Source organism: Sus scrofa, chromosome 5 (genome assembly GCF_054392235.1).
Source record: "Sus scrofa isolate SSC_HxYL_T2T_F1_AM1 chromosome 5, Sscrofa_HxYL_maternal_Yorkshire_Landrace_v2.0, whole genome shotgun sequence".
Taxonomy (NCBI): domain Eukaryota; kingdom Metazoa; phylum Chordata; class Mammalia; order Artiodactyla; family Suidae; genus Sus; species Sus scrofa.
In genome coordinates, this window is record NC_139387.1 from 32,505,956 (window position 1) to 32,528,028 (window position 22,073).

The window sequence follows — 22,073 nt, forward strand, 5'->3', positions numbered from 1 at the left end:
CTAGGTACATAAGGAGATAAGAAACCAGGAGTGATAGCCAGAAGAAATAACAGGCAGTAAAAATACCTCCATGGGAACCACATATTGGATTAATCAGAAACAAAATGTAAAAGAGCTTTTTAATGTCTTCAAGGAGATAAAAGCCAAGCTCAGATTTCATCGGGGCATCATTATAACCTATAAAGAGTGAAATAACCAATTTGAAATAACACCACACAGAAATTCTCAGAGCTGAGAAATACATGAACCTAAATTAATAAATCAGGGCATGGTTTTAACATCTGATTAGACACTGAAGACTGAAATATCAAAATGGAGGACAAAATAAATCATGAAAGAACAAAAGGATAGAAAATATGAAGAGAAAGGAACGATACAGAAAACACATATTGAGCGCACTAATTAAACTCCCAGGCAAAAAACTGATAGAAAAGTAGCAAAAATATTTGCAAAGATAAAGGCTGAAATTTTATCACAGCTTATGAGAAAATCACAGAATTCAGGAAGTACAAAAAAATTCTAGAGAGAATATATTTTTAAAATGCTTACCTGGGCACATTATGATGAAACATAAGTCAGAAAAATGCAATGGTTTGGGGTTTTTTTTAAATTTTTTTAATTATACTTGATTTACAATGTTCTGTCAATTTCCGCTGTACAGCAATGTGACCTAGTTATACATATATATATATATATATATATATATATATGCACATTCTTTTTTTTCACATTATTCTCTATCATGTTCCATCACAACTGATCAGATATAGTTCCCTGGACCATACAGCAGAATCTCATTGCTTATCCATTCCAAATGCAATAGTTTGCATCTACTAACCCCAAACTCCCAGCCCCTCCCACTCCCTCCCCCTCCCTCTTGGAAACCAGAAGTCTTCTCCATGTGCACGAGTTTGTTTCTTTTCCGTGAAGGGTTCTTTTGTACCGTATATTAGATTCCAGAGATAAGTGATATCATATGGTGTCTTTCTCCTTCCAACTTACTTCACTTAGTATGAGAGTTTCTAGTTGCATCCATGTTGCTGCAAATGGCATTATTTTGTTCTTTTTTATGGCTGAGTAGTATTCCATTGTGTTTACATACTACATCTTCTTAATCCATTCTTCTCTCAATGGACATTTAGGTTGTTTCCATGCTTGGCTATTGTGAATAGTGCTGCAATGAACATAGGGGTGCTTGTAGCTTTTTCAATGAAAGCTTTGTCTGAATACATGCCTAGGAGTGGGATTGCTGGATCATGTAGTAGTTTTCTATTTAGTTTTCTGCAGTACCTCCATGTTGTTTTCCATAGTGGTTGTACCAATTCACATTCCCACCAACAGTGTAGGAGGGTACCCTTTTCTCCACACCCTCTCCAGCATTTGTTATTTGTTCACTTGTTAATAATGGCCATTCTGACAGACTTACTAATCATGGCCATTCTGACCAATGTGAGGTAGTACATGAGGTGGTACCTCAATGTAATTTTTATTTGCATTTCTCTATTATTACTGAAATTGAGCATTTTTTTCCTGTGCCTATAGGCAATGGTTTTAAGGTGTTCTAAAAACTTTATTCTCATTTTGTTGGAATATAGTTGGTATATAATGTTGAGTTAGTTTCAGGTGTACCCCAACGCGAATCACCTATACGTTGTCTGAGAAGAGGATAAAGCTACTGATTTGCAGTTGACCTTGACAAGCAAAGGTAGAATACAACCTAATTGTGAAAGATAATTTTAAAAGTTCCTAGAAGATAATATAGAACAGTATCTTTACAGCCATAAGATATGAAAATATTCCTTAAATAGGACACAAAAAAGCAGAAAAGGGAAGGATTGGAAGATTGATTTCATTAAAATTGGAGACTCAGAGTTCCTGTCATGGCTCAGTGGTTAACAAACCCGACTAGGATCCATGAGGATGCAGGTTTGATCCCTGGCCTTGCTCAGTGGGTTAAGGATCCAGCATTGCCGTGAGCTGTGGTATAGGTTGCAGACCCGGCTCGGATCTGGCTATGGCAGGCTGGCACTATAGCTCCAATGAGACCCCTAGCCTGGGAACCTCCATATGCTGCAGATGTGGCCCTAAAAAGCAAAAAAATAAAAATAAAATAAAAAATTGGAGACTGTTCATTTAGACATTATGGAAAGAGTGAGAAGCTAGAGCACAGAGTGGGAAAAGATTTTTACAACACAGTATAACTCACAAAAGACTCATATCCATATTACAGATCAGGAAGAAAAAGACTCATCACCCAATAAAATATTGAGCAAGAGATTAAACCAAACTATTTCCAAGAGAGAAAATCCAAATTGCCTTAAACGTATGATAATGACCTCAAACACCAGAGAAATTCATCTTGAAACCACAATTGAGATACCACTACACACCCAACACAATGGTTTACATTTTTTCAAATGACAGTACCAACTATTGAGGATGTGGAATAATAGGAATTCTCCTACTGTGCTGGTGGGAAGACAAATGAGAACCATAATTTTGGAGAAGAGTCTGGCATACCCAGTATGTAGCAATTCTACTCAAGTATGTGTGGCCCAACAAAAATGTGTTCTTAGCAGGATTAGTCACAGTGACCCCAAACTAGAAATAAGCCATCTATCAACAGTAAAAGGGATCAGTTTAAGTGTACTCATAAGTGACCAGTGACCATTCAGCAATGAAAAACAAGACATGGATAAATCTTACTATATAAAGATGAGCAAAAGAAGCAAGACAAAAATCATACATGCTGCAAGATTCCATGCACATAAAGTATTTAAAAAGGACAGAACTAAAATATGATGTTAGAAATCAGGACACTAGCTACCTTTGGGGAGGAGAAAAGTATGTGGTGTGTGGTTATTGGGAGAAGCACAGGGTACTTGTAATGTACTGTATTTCTTGATCAGACTGATAGTCGCATGAATGTATTCACTTGCCAGTAATTCTTAAAGGTATACACTTACCATCTGTGTTTTCTTTCCTTTTTTTTTTCTTAAGGGCTGCACCTACAGTATGGAGGTTTGCAGGCTAGGGGTCGAATCGCAGCTGCAACTGCTGGGCACACGGCAACAGCAACGCAGGATCCAAGCCGCATCTGTGACCCACACCACAGTTCACGGCAACACCAGATCCTTAACCCACTGAGCCAGGCCAGGTATCGAACCCACATCCTCATGGATACGAGTCGGGTTCGTCACCCACTGAGCCATAATGGGAACTCCAGGTCTGCAGTTTTCTGTATGTAATTTCACTTCCATTTAAAAAGTGCTTTAAAAAAGAAAATGTAGGGAGTTCCCATTGTGGCGCAGTGGAAACAAATCCGACTAGGAACCATGAGGTTGGGGGATTTGATCCCTGGCCTCGCTCAGTGGGTTGAGGATCCGGCATTGCTTTGAGCTGTGGTGTAGGTCACAGACACGGCTTGGATCCTGCATTGCTGTGGCTCTGGCGTAGGCTGGTGGCTACAGCTCCGGTGAGACCCCTAGCTTGGGAACCTCCATATGCCGTGGGTACGGCCCTAAAAAGACAAAAAAAAGAAAAAAGAAGAAAATGTAATTGAGAGTACCCAGTGATACATGAGATTTATAAAAACTTAAATATAAAATGATATCCTCCTTAAGATAACTTTGAAGAAAACTTCTCCTTACATTGGTGATACAGGATATTGTTTACCTGTGTCTCTGCCCTAATAGAGCCTGAATTTTGGGGGGTTGGGCCTGTGTTCCCATCTCTGCCTGACAGAATGGTTTCTCCCTGAGTGTTTGTGGGATTCACAAAATAAGGTCCTAACATGAGAAGTGTGCTCCTCTCCCCAGGTGAAGAAAACAACGGAGGCCACCTTGCAGACGATACAGGATATGGTCACCATCGAGGACTACGATGTTTCGGAATGCTTCCAGCACAGTCGCTCCACAGAGTCTGTAAAGTCTACTGTCTCCGAAACCTACCTGAGTAAGCCCAGCATCGCCAAGAGAAGGGCGAACCAGCAGGAGACAGAGCAGTTCTACTTCATGGTACGCCTGCTGCTTCCCCAGCCACTCTTGGGGCTCGGGTCTGGGGTCCCTAAACGCTGTTTCTGGAGTTGCATCGGAATCACCTGGGGTTCTTTATTAAAATCCAGACTCCTGTCTACCCTCTGAGTTCCAGATTCAGTCCATCAGAGTTTAGGAAATCGTACAAACATGCAGACAAACTTAGGAGGACTGCTCTGAAACAGCCCTTTTAGACTTTAACAAACATTCATGTCACCAGGAGAGCTTGTTACAATGAGGATTCTGGGGTTCTATGATGGCTCAACAGGTTAAATCTGGCATTGCTGGTGGCTCAGCAGGTTAAGAATCCAACTAGTATCCATGAGGATGTGGTTCGATCCCTGACCTCGCTCAGTGGATTAAGGATCTGGCATTGCCGTGCGCTGTGGTGTAGGTTACAGAGGCGGCTTGGATCTGGCGTTGCTGTGACTGTGGTGTAGGCCAGCAGCTACAGCTCTGATTCTACCCCTAACCTGGGAACTTCCATGTGCTATGGTGTGGCCCTAAAAAGCCAAAAAAAAAAAAAAAAAAAATCTGGCATTGTCACAGCAGCAGCTTGGGTCACTGCTGTGGCTCAGGTTCAGTTCCTGGCCCAGGAACTTCTACATGCCATGGGTGTGCCCAGCCTCCCACCCCCCCAAAAAAATGCAGGTTCTGATGCCAGTAGGTCTGGGGAGGATGCACCTGAGAGTCCACACCTCTGATAAACTGATGTCACTGGTCTGCTTCAGATCATACTTTGCGTAGGAAGTTCTAGGATCTAGGAGATAAGAGTGGCTGGACTTTAGATACCCTGTGGGAAGTTCCTTGACATTGAGTGATTTTTGAAAAAGTTAACGTGTCTTTCCGCTTGCAGAAACTCAGAGAATATTTGGAGGGTAGTAACCTCATCACAAAACTTCAGGCCAAGCATGACTTGTTGCAAAGGACCCTTGGAGAAGGTCAGTTACTCGACTCAGATGGGGAGATGACCTGAATTATATGTGGTGTCATGTTTGTATTGTGTGAAGAGTGTGAAGCGTGGATTTGTGCAGGAGGAAGCAGAGTCACTGTACCTTTAGATTTGGCTTTATCTCTACCTGTGAGAATCAAATACTCCCTGGAACTGCTTTCGTTACAAGCTTGGTTCTAACCTAGAGGCTTGGTTCTAACAGTGAAATCGAGGGAGGGCTGAAAAGCCAACACAGAGCTCCAGAGGAAGGGTCTTCAGAGCACAGCGCTCTTAAGAGTGGAGAAGTGGGGAGTTCCCATCATGGCACAGAGGTTAACGACTCCGACTAGGAACCATGAGGTTGCAGGTTCGATCCCTGCCCTTGCTCAGTGGGTTAATGATCCAGCATTGCCAGGAGCTGTGGTGTAGGTGGCAGATGTGGCTCGGATCCCGCGTGGCTGTGGCGTAGGCCGGTGGCTACAGCTCTGATTCGACCCCTAGCCTGGGAACCTCCATATGCCACAGGAGCCACCCTAGAAATGACAAAAAGACAAAAAAAAAAAAAAAAAAGAGTGGAGAAGTGGGGGAGTTCCCGTTGTGGTGCATCAGAAACAAGTCCAACTAATATCCATGAGGATGCGTTCGGGGTCAGCATGGGTCAGGGATCTGGTATTGCCGTGAGCTGTGGTGTAGGTGGAAGACAGCTCAGATCCTGAGTTGCTGTAGCTGTGGTGTAGGCTGTCAGCTGCAGCTCTGATTCGACCCATAGCCTGGGAACTTAGATATGCTGCGGGTGCAGCCCTAAAAAGGAAAAAAAGAAAAGAAAAAGCTACACCTTCCCCCACCTGCTGACCCGGTCACTTCTTCCTTTCCTTCTTGGACTTGCCCAGCCTTCCAGCCCCACCCCTGTTGTTTAAATGGGCTGGTATTTGTTGTCCCATCTTAGGTCTTTTTGGACTCTAGAAACCAGTTAAGCCAGTTTGAGTGATTTTTTTTTTTCTTCCAGGAGGCATTGGCTTTAGCTGAGAAACAATCTTATTGTATTAAGCATTTTGCTATATCTAGTAAGGACAAAAACAAAGTAGCTACCACTTACCCAAGGCTTTGTCTCCACCAGGCATTGTTCTGAGCTAATATTTAATTGAGCACTATTAATTTCCCCATTTTTACAGATGGGAAAACAGAGGAGAAAAAAAGGTTTGTAAGCAAAGGCAACGGTGCCAATGTTGTTCACTTTTCATCTTTGTGAAATGTAAAAGGAAAAAAAATTAAACAGAAACAAAGCCCCTGTCCTAGGTGCCTCATAGTCTGTAACACATTTAATATCTTTTATTCACACTAGATTTTGCCGGAAGTTATACAAAGTGAACAAGAATATAGGTAGGAGAGGGAAATCATGGGACTGAGTTTTGAGAATGACTGAGGCTAAAAAGAGTTTTCTCACTTGACCTAAACTTTTGCTCTCTACCATTTTAGAACCTTCCTTACCTGTAAACCAGCATCTCCTGGTTTCCTCCAAAGGACCCATTATCCTCAGGGAATGTCCACATGGAGAAAGGTCATGAAAACCTGAAACTCCACATATTGCAGTTAAGATGCCAGACTCTAAGATGAAAGGCCGATTTCACTTAGGAAAAAAAATAATAACTTTTAAAGTACTAAAACGTGTCTTAATAAATAACATAACCAAATATAGTGTGTGAACCTTCATTTGATTGTAAATCAGAAAGCAAAAGTTGGGAGTTCCCATCATGGCTCAGTGGTAACAAAGCCAACTAGTGTCCATGAGGACACAGGTTCAATCCTTGGCCTCGCTCAGTGGGTTAAGGATCCGGCATTGCCATGAGCTGTGGTATAGGTCACAGAGGCAGCTTGGATCTGGCATTGCTGTGGCTGTGGTGTAGGCCGGCAGCTGCATCTCTGATTTGACCCCTAACCTGGGAACTTCCATGTGCAGCAGGTGTAGCCCTAAAAAGACAAAAGAAAAAAAGAAAAAGTTAAGAGTTCCCATTGTGGCTCTTCAGGTTACGAACCTGACATAGTATCCATGAAGATGCAGGTTCAATCCCTGGCTTCACTCAAGGGATTAAGGATCGGGTGTTGCTACGAGCTGAGGTATAGGTCGCAGATGTGGCTCAGATCTGGCAATGCTGTGACTGTGGCATAGGCCAGTAGCTGCAGCTCCAATTCACAACCTCTAGCCCAGGAACTTCCATGTACCACAGATGCAGTCATAAAAAGAAAAGAAGAAAAAAAGAAGCAAAAGTTACAAAAGACATTTTAAGGATAATTGGGGAAATTTAAATATAGATCGTACATTATATTATTGAATGAATTTTTAGTTTTCCTAGATATTATTAACGGTATTTGGGTTATGAAGAACATTTTTATTCTTAAGAAGTGCTTGCTGAGTGTCATAATGTCTGCAACTTACCTTCAGATGGTTCAGGAAAAAAGATACGTGTAAGAAAGAGGGAGAGAAGGAAACAAAACCATTATGACAAAATGTGAACAACTGGGAAATCTAAATGAAGGATATAGGAATGTTCCCTGAACTAGTCTTTTGATTCTTATGTAATAGAAGTTTAAACCTTAAAACAGAAAAAAAGCCCTTTTTTGCCCTTTGTTTCTTTCATTGAATAGTTGTCTTATCTTGACAATCATGTCCCCCTTTTCTCTTCTTTTTCCCCTCATAATATCACGTAAAGTCTGTTTTTCTTTTTTCCACTTTTCACAAATGCCTGATATTTCAGTGATGCCCGAAGGTCCGTGGCCAGTCCCAAAGCATAAATTATCTTAAGTTCAGATGAGTGGTTACAGGCACAAAGTCCTTCCCTACAGACCAGAGATACCACTTAAGAAATTGCAAGTTGGAGGGAATTAAGTAGAGGGTGAATTCATTCTTGGCACTTCATGCAGATGAGTGTTAATATGCTCGGGGTCACATTCTCAAACGTTTGTAGGACTCATTCTACATAGATTCCCTTGTGTGTCCAGAGAGAAAGCCCCAATGGTTGGTATGATTTTACATGCCGTTATTGGATAGGGCTGTATTTTAGCCAGCTCGCCGAGTCCATATACCAGATTCCATCTTTAACTGCTGAACTGTGTAAAGATATTGTACCTTGTGAACTCTATTCTAGTGTTTCTTTTTAAATTTTTTATTGACTTATAGTTGATTTACAGTGTTGTGCCAATTTGTGTGTGTTTTTATATATATATATATGTATGTATATATATATAAATAAATAAAATTCTCCATCATGGTCTGCCCCAAGAGGTGGATAGTATTCCCTATGCTGTGCAATAGGACCTTATTGTTTATCCATTCTAAATATAATAGTTCACATCTACCAAACCCATCCCATACCCTCCTCCCTCCCCCTTGGCAACCACAAGTCTATTCTCTGTGAGTCTGTTTCTGTTTTGTAGGTAGATTCATTTATGCCTAGATTCCACATAGAAGTGGAACCATTTCTCTTTTTGACTTACTTCACTTAGTATGAGAATCTCTAGTTGCATTCATGTTGCTGCAAATGGAATTATTTCATTCTTTTTTATGACTGAGTAGTATTCCATTGTGTATACGTACCACATTTTCTGAATCCATTCATCTGTCAGTGGACATTTAGGTTGTTTCGATGTCTTGGCTATTGTGAGTAGTTTTGCTATGAACATACAGGTGTCTGTATCTTTTTGAATTATAATAGTTTTGTCCAGATATATACCCAGGAATGAGATTGCTGGTAGTTCTCTTTTTAGTTTTTTGAGGAACTGCCATACTGTTTTCAGGAGTGGTTGTACAGGATTTCTTTATCTTTTAATTTCTTTCAGTGGTTCCCTTTGTCCTAGTCACACAGGTTGTGTTCGGGTATACGAGGTGTTCCCCAGATTGGATTTATTCTGCATGAGAAACTGGATGGTTCTCATATGGTGCCAGCAGACCTCCCTGCTCCCTGGCCCTGCCCCACATGCAGGCTTGGCAGCACACCAGTTGTTGGTCACTGCCTGGGCTTGGTGCTGGCAGCTTCGCCCATTGAAAAGCTAAGCATAGAGGGCATGCCCCACCTTTTAGCTCAGCCACTGTGAGCCTGCTGGCTTTCCAAGCAAGCCCTGTTCACATTAATGGGCTTATACAAAAGGAGACCAGGAAAGTTTATGGTGCCTCTGCTAGAGAGAGTATCCAATGGTGAACGCTTACAAAGAGATCCAACTCTTGAGTTTAGCTAAATAAGGATAGCAGCACAGAATTAAACCATGTGTTTGAGGACAGTCCTGACTTTTTATATAGAAATCACATCTCTGAGTTATACGAGGCTCATTGCTACAAAAACTCCCTTCATAGTAAAACAAATAGAGCCTAACTCAGGGATTTAGCAGTTGATCGTACACAGCTGAAACTGTAACTACAGACATGTGTTTGGCCTGTCTTACTGCTTGCTTTTGGCAGGTTACCAGCGGCCCAGTAAGTCCTTTGATTTACAACATCGCCAAGCAACTAGATGGGTCTCTTAAAGTGGCACTGCCCAAATTCAGAATTCCAGACCTTTGAGAACAATTGAGATAGAACGAAACACATAATGAATTAAGACCAAAGCCATCATCATTATCGTCTTCATCCTTCAGCACCACCGTGATATCATTTTGTGACATCTTTGTCTTTAAATTGAAGACGTTAAATCGAGCACGGTAAATGAGCTATATGTCTGTAAAACTGAAGCATGGACATTTTTTTCTTTTTCTTTTTGAGTAATGAGCCTAGATGCTCACATTGGTGTCTTTACAGGCAGCATTTGGAGTTAAGGGGGTGTAAATCTCAGTGCAGTTTTTGCTAAACCCAGCAAATCTAACATTGGAAGCTGAATTCCACATTATGTTGTTTCAAGCCCTGGGCGTACAGTTTCTGACAAAAGAATTAGATTATCCTCACCCCATCCATTCTGTCTTTGAGTAAGAACAAAAATACATTTTCAACAGAGAAGAAGCTGATTGTGACTAATTATATTTTTTAGAAAAGCTCACCACGGTTGTTGGTATTTTTAAGGAAGAAAAAGTGCTGGAAAGTCATGCCCGGAGTCCCAGCCATTCATTAGGGACAAAATCCAGGGTGCCTCCATTCAGTCTGAGCTGAGTCCATTTTAAATATTTTCTCTAGTTTGGGGATTCACATTGCTATCAAATTATATTTTGGTTTTCCCTTTTACTCTGCGGACATAACGCTGGGCATGAAAAAATAATTCATTTCTTAATTAGTAAGTAAAATTTTAAGAGTAGTCAGAATAAGTGTTTGTATCAAGAACAAGATAATCCTGGGTCATGGGTCTTTTTTTTTTTTTTTCTTCTTCCAAATGGCTTGCATTGGGGTGGGAAGAGGAGTCTTCTGTTGTTTTTAATAATTAAGTAGCCTTCCAGAGAAAGTGATTGAAATCTAATCGTCAGACCACTGGAAGCTTTCACATTTCTCTGGGAAGCAGAATCTTCTAAGCTTGTGTGTTATTGATCTATTAATGATGATGCTGATTAAAAAATAAAACCTCATTCATCAGTTAAGACACACTCGGTACTATTAGCAGAAAAAAACGATGGATGTGGTGGTGGCGGTTATACCATGAATGATAGTTCTTGCAAAGCTTGTTCTTGATTCATTAATCAAAATGTATCTTTTATAGGTTTTTAATTTTTTATCAAATACTATTAACCATGGATGGATGGAGCAGAATGACTTTAAGCCATTTGATATATGAGCTTTTTTCTAAATCTCAGGAATATTTGAGATATTCTCGATATCTCACTATTTAAATAAAAAGAGCAAAATTTCAAAGTTATGAAGGATTTCATTTCTAAGGAATTATCATTAGCATCTTTATCATTGAATCACTTGAAAGTTATTAACCTTTGTGATTCTATTTAATTTTATAGATATTAAATTTGTTTAATAATTTATTACATCTTCAGTATTTTATATTTAGCCTTATGAGGCAGAAGATGTGTAAGCCATCATCCCTACCTGTCTTCTAGGATCTTGCAGAGTATTTGCTGGGGGTGGGGAAGACCCATGTTTATGATAGATTTCTTGGGAACTCAGATCTAGAATGAAAACAAACCTGGGCCCTCACGCCAGACCCCCCCCACACACATAGGAACAGCGTTACCCTGAGCAAGTCACTTGCCCTCTGTATGCTCAGTCTCTTTTGTAAAATAAAAATAGTAATGCCGCTTACTTGATAAAGTTGTTGTGAAAATCGTGAGTCACTATATAAAAGTGCTTAGAACAGTGTCAAATGAATGTTAGACGCCATTGCTCTTTTTCTTTTTGTTACTAATACGTGTATTTTATGTCATACTTTGATGGTGTGATTAAAGTATGCAGCATTATGACAGAAGATGGTCCAGCCCAAGCTGGCTATTTTCTCTTCTCTCAGTCCTTTATTCACTCTACTGACTCACCCTGGGGGATCTCAGCTAGCTCCCATGGCCCCTAAAAGGTAGCAACTCTTAAATCTTACACTCCAGCCCTATCTTCTCTCTGGGCACCCACCCTGTGTAGCCAACTTTCACTGAAGGATATCCCATAAGACATTGCTCAGCTCATCATCTGCCCTCTCCCCTTTCCAAGAGACCTTCTCTCCCACTTAGAAGTAGTGATAAATTCTGGAGTTCTCTCTCCACCGTCTCTTTTTCCTTATCTCCCACAGTAGCAAAAGGCCAGCCAAAGGAAGGGACTTACAGTTCAACAATAGGTAGAATTGGGTAGTGGAGGAAAAATCAGATTCTTCTCCTTTTTCCAGGCCCCACCTCTACGTCATGGCCAAGGACTGATTCTACCAAGACTCACAGTGGCCTGGATCTGTGTCGAGAAAGGTGTTCTTTCACATGAGTTGCCCCTTGTTTAGTAAATAGAAACTGGTCAAATACGTTCTGTAACTTGTTATTCAAAAGCAGATGATAGAGTGAAAGACTCAGTGGTAGCCTGAAAGTGTTCATTTGCCATTCCCAGCAAACCAGCTCTCGCTATGATTTTTGTATTGGCCTTGCCCTAGGAGCCTCAATCAGTGCATTGTGATGTTGATGGGCGGGTCTCACCTGTTTGTGCAGCAACCTGACCCTTTTCTGCCAGCTGTACTTTCAGGCTGTTTCAGGACCATATCATCATTTTGCAAACAGACCAGCTGAATGGTTCAACTCTCCCACACCCCTCACCACTGCTCCACCCTAAATATAAGAAAGAACAGGGAGTTCCCGTCATGGCTCAGTGGGTTACAGACCCAACTAGTGTCCATGAGGGTGCAGGTTCAATCCCTGGCCTCGCTCAGTGGGTTGGGGATCTGGCATTGCCCTGAGCTGTGGTGTAGGTCGCACACATGGTTCGACTCTGGAAGGAGGAAGGAAGGAAGGAGAAAGAAAAGAAGGAGGAAGGAAAGAAGGGACATCAACCATAAACACATTCAAGCTTGAAATTAGCTCAAGTTCAATCATTTCAAAGTTATGAAGCATTTCATTTCTAAGGAATTATCATTAGCATCTTTGCATTTTAGCATCTTAGCATCTTATGTTTTGGTTTTCCCTTTTACTCTGTGGACATGAAATAGAGCTGGGCATGAAAAAATAATTCACTTCTTAATTAGTAAGTAAAATTTTAAGAGTAGTCAGAGTAAGTATTTCTATCAAGAACAGGATAATCCTGGGTTATGGGTCTTCTTTTTTTTTTTTTTTCTTCCTTCCAAATGTCTTGCAGCAATGCAAAAATACAGAGCTATTATTTAATAGCAAGCCACATAAGAACCTCATGTTTTAAATGACAGAGAGTTCTATGAAAGTCTTTTAGCTTACAAGTTGGTGGACTGTAGCAAAATTTAATGTCCTTGTACTTTAATATCTGCTAATGTCACTTCCGATTGTAAAATGCAACTTCTCTCCCTGATTTCATATTATAGAAAGAACACCAATTTAATCTAAAGGAAATTGAGTTTTCTTAACCCTGCTTGACCTGTCCACTTCTCTCCCACAAATATCTATCACATCATAGTAACTAACATTCGAATCTTGGGTGTGTTTTACTTATATTTCATCTTTGAATTTATGGTTAAGATCAAGCAGCTATTTCTTATTTTAAAAAATAATAATAAAGAAAACTCCCTGCCTCAAATTGCCAAGAGACATGTGTTTCTCTAATCCATAGAATGTATTAAATTTTATGTATAGGTTTTTTTGTTTTTGTTTTTTCATTTTTGGTCGCCCTACAGCAGATGGAGTTCCTAGGCCAGGGATCAGATCTCAGCCACAGTCAGGACCTAAACCACAGCTGTGGCAACGCAGGATCCTTAACCGACTGTTAAGTGAGCCGGGGATCAAACCTGCGACCCAGTGCTCCCGAGACACCAACCATCCCATCGTGCCACAGTGGGAACTCCAGGTTTTGTGAAATATTTACTTTGAATTTTTTTGTCTATATGTTGTCTTCATGGTCTCCACCATAAATGCGTAAGTTCTTATAAACTCTGCATCTTAAAATAAGGGACAAAAGATTGCCAAATGCATTGCACTGATTCCATTCGATTCGCTTACTTTAATTTTTTTTCCCTACAGGTCACAAAGCTGAATATATGACTACAAGGTAGGAAAATAGTTCTTCATAACTCATATTGTGTCTTACTCTCTTTTTAATGAGAAGCAACTATTTAAATGCTGCAAGAATGAACATATTTTGTTAATGAACACAGAAGATAGTTCAGCTTGGCAAAACAGTAACATGAAGTGTTTGGGCTTCTCACAAAAGCAAATTTGCTCTGGCAGATAGAAGAGTTTCCCAATGGAATTGTAAAGCTCTTTAATGAGCAGCCACAGTTTGCGGAAAAAAAAAAAAAAATGGATAGGTTTGGTTTATCTAATCCAAAACACTTTTAAGTTTCTAGAAAGAGTCTGATAAGATTTTTGATAATTTAATTAACAAGCAATATTACATGCATATCTACTGTATCTGACTGGTTACTTCTTGCTCCTGCTTTCCCATATCTCATATACAAACTAGAGCTATGGTGAGTATTCTTCAGACTTTAGCTTTGCACCTGTTTGGTTTACTTTAAAAATTTAACTTTTAGTTCCTAGAACCATATTGCGTTTTCTTTTTTGTTGTCTTTTTTTTCCACTTTTTTTAATTCTTAGAAGGATTTTGAAGCTACTGCTGAGAAGGAAAAGCCTTTTTGGAACCAGATTCTGGTTTAGGTTGGGGAAAGTTTGTGACAACTTTTATTTTTCTATGTCAACATTTGTGCCACAGCCAGAAATTATTCTAATTGACAGCAAGATTTTCCATTTTTAAAGTGGAGTTCTTTTTGAGATTCTAGGCATTTATAACACTGGTGTTTCTGTTGCAATAATTGGCAAGTTGATTTTTAAGGTTCTATAATGTTCCTAAATAAATTGAAAAGAAGCCCCTCTTACTTCTTGGTGAACCAGCTAGAAAGACTGCAGCTACTGACTTGTCTAAACTTTGCAAAAATCCTGGGGTTTTTCTTCCCTATGTTAGTAACAAAGAGGGAATTACTCCTGAATAGTAATTATGTAGCTTTTTTTTCACATATAGCGTCCCTTTGCACTGTCAATTATTTTACCTGTTATTTCTAAATTATGATTAATGTCAGGCATTTTTTAAAGATTTTTATTTTAAAACGGAGTGCAAATATATACATTTGCAGTGAGAGCTATAGTTGCCAGACAGATTTGATATTCACATTACCCTGACTGGTACTTCCTCTCATCCATACTGGCATTCTACATAGGAAGCCACATTATCCCGAAGTGTGTAGCAGGCATGCAACCACAACGAGTTGTACAGTTCGAATGTTGAGGGAATGTTGAGTCTGTGCACCTGATGTGTACGTGGTAGAGCCGGAACCATCCGCACGCCAGTCTGCCTGCCAAGTCCCCCTGCCATGGGAAGTCCTTTAATAAGCAGTTTGTTGGTTTGTTTATTGGCTGCCCCATGGCATATGGAGGTCCCAGGCCAGGAAGCAGATCCAAGCTGCAGTTGCGACCTACATGCAGCTGCCCAATGCTGGATCCTTAAACCGATTGTGCCAGGCCAGGGATCGAACCTATGTCATGGTGCTGCCGAGACACCATAGTGGGAACTCCTCAGGCAGTTTATTTTCATCTGTAATCCCTCTCACAGCTTTAGAATCTTCACATTTCCCTTATCGTTGATGTGTGTCAGAAGAGGCAATTTTCAGGCTTTTTTGGAAGAAGACTCAAAAGACATACCTTCATTAGCCCCAGCCAGGAGTTACTCTGCATCTCTCAGCAATGCAGAAATAATTATCAGGTGCCATTCAGGGCTTTGGCTCCAGCTGCAAGATTTACTTGTCCCACGAATCAGTAACCAAACCAAACAAGCCTGTATTCCTATTCCCTCAGCTTTATCAGCTGCTCCAGTTAGCGTCCAATGTGAAGTTCTTTTGGACCTCATAGGAATAACCACATTTTCTAGTTTCTATATTTGATGCCTCACTATCTTGGGGCCTTGCTAACCCAGGAGGGACTGCCTCTTGGAGGGTTAGTCACTACCTAGAGATAGTAAAGGGTTGTTTACAAGTGCGCCTTTTGTATACAGAGCAACTCATCCTGAGCCCATCCTCTTAACCACTTCCTTTATCAAGTCTTCACACTCAGGCCACTGTTCCCCTTCCCCAGCCACACAAAGGCCAGGTTCCAGATAGCTAGGGATGGCTTCCACGCCCCAGAGCTCACCAGAATTACTCAAAGTAGCCAATCCTCAATCTACTCTGCCTTGCCTGTTCCTTCCCATGGGAACCACAAAAAAGGCTCTTGCCCACCTTTTCCCTCGCTCCTCACTGCCTCTGCCTACTGGCTGGTGACCCTGGTGCCTCCCCATGTGGCCCTCCGTGTAGTGGCATTCCCTCTCCTCATGGGAACTGTAAATAACAAATGATCTTTTCAGTGATGGTTGTCTTCTGCTGGCCTCACCATACCTGAAGAAAAATAAGGTCTCTATTTTAAAACAGTTATAAAATAATGAAAAGAGTGGCTGAAATCAAGCACGTGTCCTTGGTGGGCTGTTGTTTTGTTTGTTCATACCCACCAGATCCTTTCCTCTGTGAGTGGCACAGAATTCAGTGTATAAAAGCAATTTCAGAAATGTCAGCCGTGGCAGATAATGACTTGCTGCTTGGTGGAATTTTCCATATTTGCTTCTCGACACTTGCAAAGGCTCCTTTTAACCTCTCAAGCACTGTGGCGCCTCAGGTGTTGCTTGCTGTACACCCCATTGGTCGTGTGAGCCCACCCGCCAGGAGAATCTCAGAATTTGCTAGCAAGGGCTATATCAGCAAGTTTGTTCCCCTCCCTCTCTTGATTGCTTGTAGTAATATCTTATGAAGTTAGCCAGGTATCCATGTAAACTCTTGGGCTGTTGTTTCTAAACTGGTCTTTCTGAACTTTAATGAACTGAAAAAGGCAATTCTTCCCAGAGAGGCGGCAGCTGAATACGAGATTTTACCTGATTTCCAAGTGCGGTGTACTCCCTCCTACCAGCCTTCTAATTAAGGAGTTTACATTGGAACGTCCAGAGAGAGGTCTTGGGACTCTCCTTCCATGTACTCCTTTCAGCACAGTTGTAGAAGTTGAGTCACATAATCCTGGCCCTCTTTGCTCTAAAGGGAAAGGATGGAAGGGGCTCCCCTTCTCCGGTTACAGAGCAAGATGATGCAAGGTTTCAAATATAGTACATGGTACATTGGACATGCATATGCTAGAGAGACTGACATCCATCAGAGCAGACTGGAGATGCAGAGGCTCCAGCACAGAGTAAACAGGTACATCGCAAAGGTCTACACGGGTGCTCTACAAATAGTTAGGTGAGGCGATGAGCTAGTTTGTTTTAAAGAAATGACGACTCATGTGAGCCTGGACCCAGTGCCTTCAGAAATACCCTTGAAACAAAACTGTTTTTCATGTGTGACCCATGAAGAGTTGCTTTTGCATAAAATAAAATTCCGTAAATACCTGAAGGATATTGGGCAGATGTGATGTTATTTGCATTGAAGAATTATGTTGTACCTAAAAATATTATATTCAGTTTCTCCAACTGAGATCTGTCAGAGCCCTAGTTTTTACGGTCTGTCGTGTCTTCTGTGTGACTTGTAAGCTGAATAACACAAACCTTGGTTTGTAAGTCTTGGCCAAACAGCTCGCAATTCCATTGGGCAACGCTTACCGTTTTTAAAACAAACTGGCAAGCAAATGTCAGCTACGACATGCAAGAAAAGAGCAGCCTTATTGAAAAGCTGGTTTGGGTTTTGACACATAAGTAGAAGGAAATCAACGGAAAAGGGGAAGTACTGGTTTCCTCCACGGGTGGGGGTGGGGAGGGAACCCAAGAATTCCTGTGTTTGGTAGTTTTTTTGTGACCTATGGGTGTTTCATTGATTGTTTGATTTCTGCCATGCTCAGTAATTATATTCCCTCCCTTAGGCCTCCAAATGTTCCCCCTAAGCCCCAGAAACACAGGAAGTCCAGACCCCGCTCACAGTATAATGCTAAGTTGTTTAATGGGGATTTGGAAACATTCATCAAGGTACTGGCACCAGCCATCTGGGTGGCTGATCTCCACGCTTCTTACTATAATGGTCTCAGCCTCTCATAAAAGGAGGCAGGTCATTATGTCCAAGTCTGTCCTGGGGCTCTTCGCTTTCCCAGAAAATCAATATAATATTTCCTGAAGTCAGAGAGGAAAGAATATTTGGTTTGAGTGCCTTCAGAAGAGGGAATAAATGTGGGCATTATTATACCAGCGAAAGAGAAAGCCCTCTTTCTTTAAAAAAAAAAAAAAAAAGCCACAATTTGTGCAAAAAAGGAAAAGAGCTACCTGATAAAATGTTTTGTTTCTCTTCATGCCAAGGAGATGGCACAAAGTATGCCTTTCAAGTCTGTTGTCAGGCTAGCTCTGAAGCACCATAAGTTTAGATTTCTCGTGACTTGAGGAATTCATTATATTGGATAAATTGTAAGACCCTGTGGTCTGTATCTTGTATCTCTGCTGTGTTTACTCTGTCTCCTTTTTCATCCTGTATTTCTGACAATGCTTCTAGCCGAGGACGAAGGAATTCCCACGCGAGACACCAGGTAAAAGTGCTCAAGGGAAGTGAGTGCATAGCCTCTCTCACCTTCGATCCCATTTTCAAATCACAGTCATGCTTGGCTTTAATTAGATGTTTGAAGGTCATTAAAAGAAAAGTGTTTGCACTTGGAAATTAGACAGGTTTATAAATAGGCTTTCCTTAGAAAAGAGTTATAGAAAGCAAACAGTGATTAAAGAGGAGTAGTCCTTTAGCAAAGCTGGATAAACTCTTAGTTTTTACATTGTATACTTGGCAGACATACCAAATTTGGGTCAGGGGCTTTTAGTAAGAAAAGTCAACGTTAAATACCAAATGCATATTTAATACTGAATTTTGGACCCTCTTCTACAAAAAAGAGAAGAACTTGCTCTCTCATAGCTAACATTTCGTGGCATGGGATGCAGTGTTTCCGAAGACTAAATTTATGTAGGAAAACACATACCTTAGTGCTATGTTATAGATGTCTTACTTTTTTTAAAGACATCTTTTATTGAGTATGTGCACGAATGGTTAAAAAAATGTATTGCGTGCAAGCATGTGTATACACACACACATGAATACATGCATACGTACATATGTACATACATAGATTAAAGGCCTCTGGCAACCTTAAAAGTGAGCCGTAACCCTGGAATTGGGTGAAAAGCCACTGGATAAACTAAAGAGCAATCACGAATCCATTGCCATTAGCCTTAAACCCAGAAGAGCCTTATTGGCTCTAATTTAATATAAAATTATTGTCAAATTTGATTATCTAGTTTCCCAGCCCAGGGCTTACAAGCAGGGGCCAATTAGATGGAGCGAAGGGAAGGATGAAATGAAAGCATTGAGCTGTACAGCTGATGGCCTGGCAGGGAAAGAGAATATGGAAGAGCTCAAAGAAGCAGGTGTATGATTCCGTTCTATTTGATAACCCAGTATAAGAATGACTGCTTAAGATGATAGGAAAGCACATATTATATTTTTAAAAGATTTTTTATCAAGAACAGTTAAAGGAAACCAAATTTAGGCCCGAAAGGAGGAGTAAACCAATTATCATGGACAATTCACTTATGTGAGCGCCTCCTCATCCCAGATTCTTTAATATGGATTCTTTGGCCCCAGCAGTGAAGCAGCGGTTACCGAGCTCTCTACACGAATGAAAAGTGCTCGGTCAGGACTGTTACATCTCCAGAATATCACTATGAGACAGCAAGAACAAAAGCACGTTTCCTCAGTTTCCCATGGGGAGACACAGGGATTTGTTCAGAGAGTTGGTGGAACATAGCCCATTGCTTCAGTTCTCGTGAAATATTTTCTACCAAAGCATCTGGCATCCGTGAAATTAAAACATGAACGTTCATTACTTTTTGACTCCAAAATTCATTATATCTGAATGAAATACTGATAACAGCTAAAAGGTTAGCAATTACCTGAGTAAATGTAAAGATGAATGTGTTTAAAAATAATACTAAAACCGAAGACATTTTTATTTAGAACTTTCTTCATGCAAACATTTTCCTTTTAATAACCTTTTATTCCTTGTATTTCTTTTTGTTTTTATACTCAGCCGAGTTGCAAACTAATATTCTCCCTCTGTCATTTACATTTAAGTATCTGTGGCCCTTTTAGATTACAGTGTTATAGGGATTGTTCATATAAGGGTTATGTCAGCTAAAACAGGCTTGGATTTTAAAGAAAAATCCCCTTTCATACTCAGTGAGTTTTAATGTAATTACATGGCTATTCTTGAGCTAACTAGTCCACACTGAAAAGCTTTTTTATTCTTAAGGACCTTCTTTAAGAAATTAATAAAGTTTACACTCCTAAAACAAATTGACTAATTGGAGAAACTTAATGCAGGCTCCAGAGGTAATTGAACCATTAACTGGTTTATACGCTGATTAGATTGTCTTCAAACCTAAAATGAAACTATGCCTCCCAAAGTATATTACCCATTCTAGGAATAGTGAAAAGTTTTATTGCCGAACTGCATTATTCCCACTCCTTCCCCCGTTGCTTAATTGGAAAGGTTAGTGGATTCTGAATTGTTCTAATATATAGAGACCACCAAATTCTTCTCGTGTTTCAGAACCCAATCCCTCCTGAATTAGTACCTGATTTCCACTAGTCATGTTGAAACTCCACGTTTCCTTTAAAGCTGTAATTCCTGAAAAAGCAGAGTCTTAAAAGAACATGAAAAATAACTCCATAGTCAGTAACCTTCTTTAACTATATGGAGTGCATGGCATTGATATATATTTAACAGTGACCTCAGCAACCCCTTCATCTCATTTGTCATCCTGTACATTTCTTCAGACATTTCCAGAATTCACATTTGTTCAGTGCAGTGCACTATGTTACAAGATGTGGGGAAAGAAAGCCAAGAAATGCTGCTTCCCAAGAACACGCAATTTTAATGGGGTGTACGTGGATGCCGTTTTTTTCTCTCACAAAAAAATAATGAAAAATCTATAAGGATGTGTAAGTTCTGATGCAAACTAAATAAATACGTGGCACATTATGAGCAGCTATAAAGCAGTTCTGTTATGCATCTGGAAACATGTGAGCCATTTTATAACTGTCACTAGATGGTGTCCCTTTGGCTGCAGAGAGGATCCGATGGCTGAATGGTTGTCTTTGGTGACTAGTACAGTCAGTCCTAGGATGCTATGGTTATACCACACAGAGTTCATTTTAGATCCATCAGATTAATTACTTGTATAAGTAACCTTTTCAAACATGAGCGATTTACATATTCATTTTGGTATATAAGCCTACATACCACGGAAGAGAGTAGAAGACATGTCCCAGCTGTGACATCATTGGGCACAGCAGAGTGCGATGAAACACGATTGCCTTCAACGTATCTCATTTGGTTTGCCCCAGAACTGAAACATACCTTCGGTTACCTGTAACTTTATGCTTGGTCCTTGTGGAATGGTTTAAAGGAGGTGTATTTGGAAATGATCATCTGAAAGCATAAAAATCACTCCTTCATTAGGGTTAAACCATGAGCATTATTATTATGGATGGTGTGTGCCTCTCCTTCGCCGTTAACTGGTTTCCATCTCTTTACCCAGGACTCGGGGCAGGTCATCCCCCTCATTGTGGAAAGCTGTATTCGGTTCATCAATCTCTATGGTAAGCCCTAAACTATGGTATTCTTCTTTTAAAAAGTAATTACCAGGAGTCTGAGTACATGTGTCTTTCCTTTTATTTATTTATTTATTTATTTATTTATTTTTGTCCTTTTTTTGCTTTTTCTAGGGCCACTTCCCTCGGCATTTGGAGGTTCCCAGGCTAAGGGTCTAATCAGAGCTGTAGTCGCTGGCCTACGCCAGAGCCACAGCAACTCGGGATCTGAGCCATGTCTGCAACCTACACCATATCACATGGCAACGCTGGATCCTTAACCCACTGAGCAAGGCCAGGGATCGAACCTGCAGCCTCATGGTTCCTAGTTGGATTCATTAACCACTGAGCCACAGCGGGAACTCCTGTCTTTGCTTTTAATCCTTACTCATTGGGAAAAGGGGGACCTGGAAGATGTGATGGCATCTTTCATGCTCTTTTCCTTCTGTTCTCTGTAGGTCTTCAGCATCAGGGCATCTTCAGAGTGTCCGGTTCCCAGGTGGAAGTCAATGATATTAAAAATTCATTTGAGAGAGGTAATTGCCTGTCTATACTTATAAGCAAACCTTGTTAAACAGTCATCATTTTCTGTAGCATGAAGTGGCGTACTCTCTACATCGTCAAAACCTTTCTCTACATTAACTTCGTTTTGCATGTGGAGTTAAGAATCTATTTAGAATGGCTGAGAAATGAAGCCAAAAATCATAAGCCTTTGTTACCAAGTCTAGAAAAGCATGGGAATTTTGTTTTGTTTTTCATTTTTTAAAACGTCATTGAAGTACAGTTTACAATGATTCACCATGTTGTGTTAATTTCTACCGTACAGCAAAGTGATTCAGTGATACATATACGCGTAGC

At 40.5% G+C, this 22,073-nt stretch overlaps 1 protein-coding gene across 2 annotated transcripts in view; it reads left to right on the forward strand.

Moving 5' to 3' along the window:
- SRGAP1 (SLIT-ROBO Rho GTPase activating protein 1) overlaps window positions 1–22,073 on the forward strand; it is a 304,206-nt gene that overhangs the window by 239,249 nt on the left and 42,884 nt on the right. Inside the window, exons 9-14 of one of the 2 annotated variants that reach the window (XM_021091938.2) lie at window positions 3,819–4,016; window positions 4,891–4,975; window positions 13,552–13,579; window positions 17,455–17,557; window positions 21,164–21,224; window positions 21,674–21,751. In XM_021091938.2, the coding sequence (XP_020947597.1) occupies window positions 3,819–4,016; window positions 4,891–4,975; window positions 13,552–13,579; window positions 17,455–17,557; window positions 21,164–21,224; window positions 21,674–21,751 (553 nt within the window). Of the gene's footprint in view, window positions 1–3,818; window positions 4,017–4,890; window positions 4,976–13,551; window positions 13,580–17,454; window positions 17,558–18,071; window positions 18,106–21,163; window positions 21,225–21,673; window positions 21,752–22,073 lie in introns of both variants that reach the window. The other variant, XM_013997691.3, reaches the window with a different exon arrangement.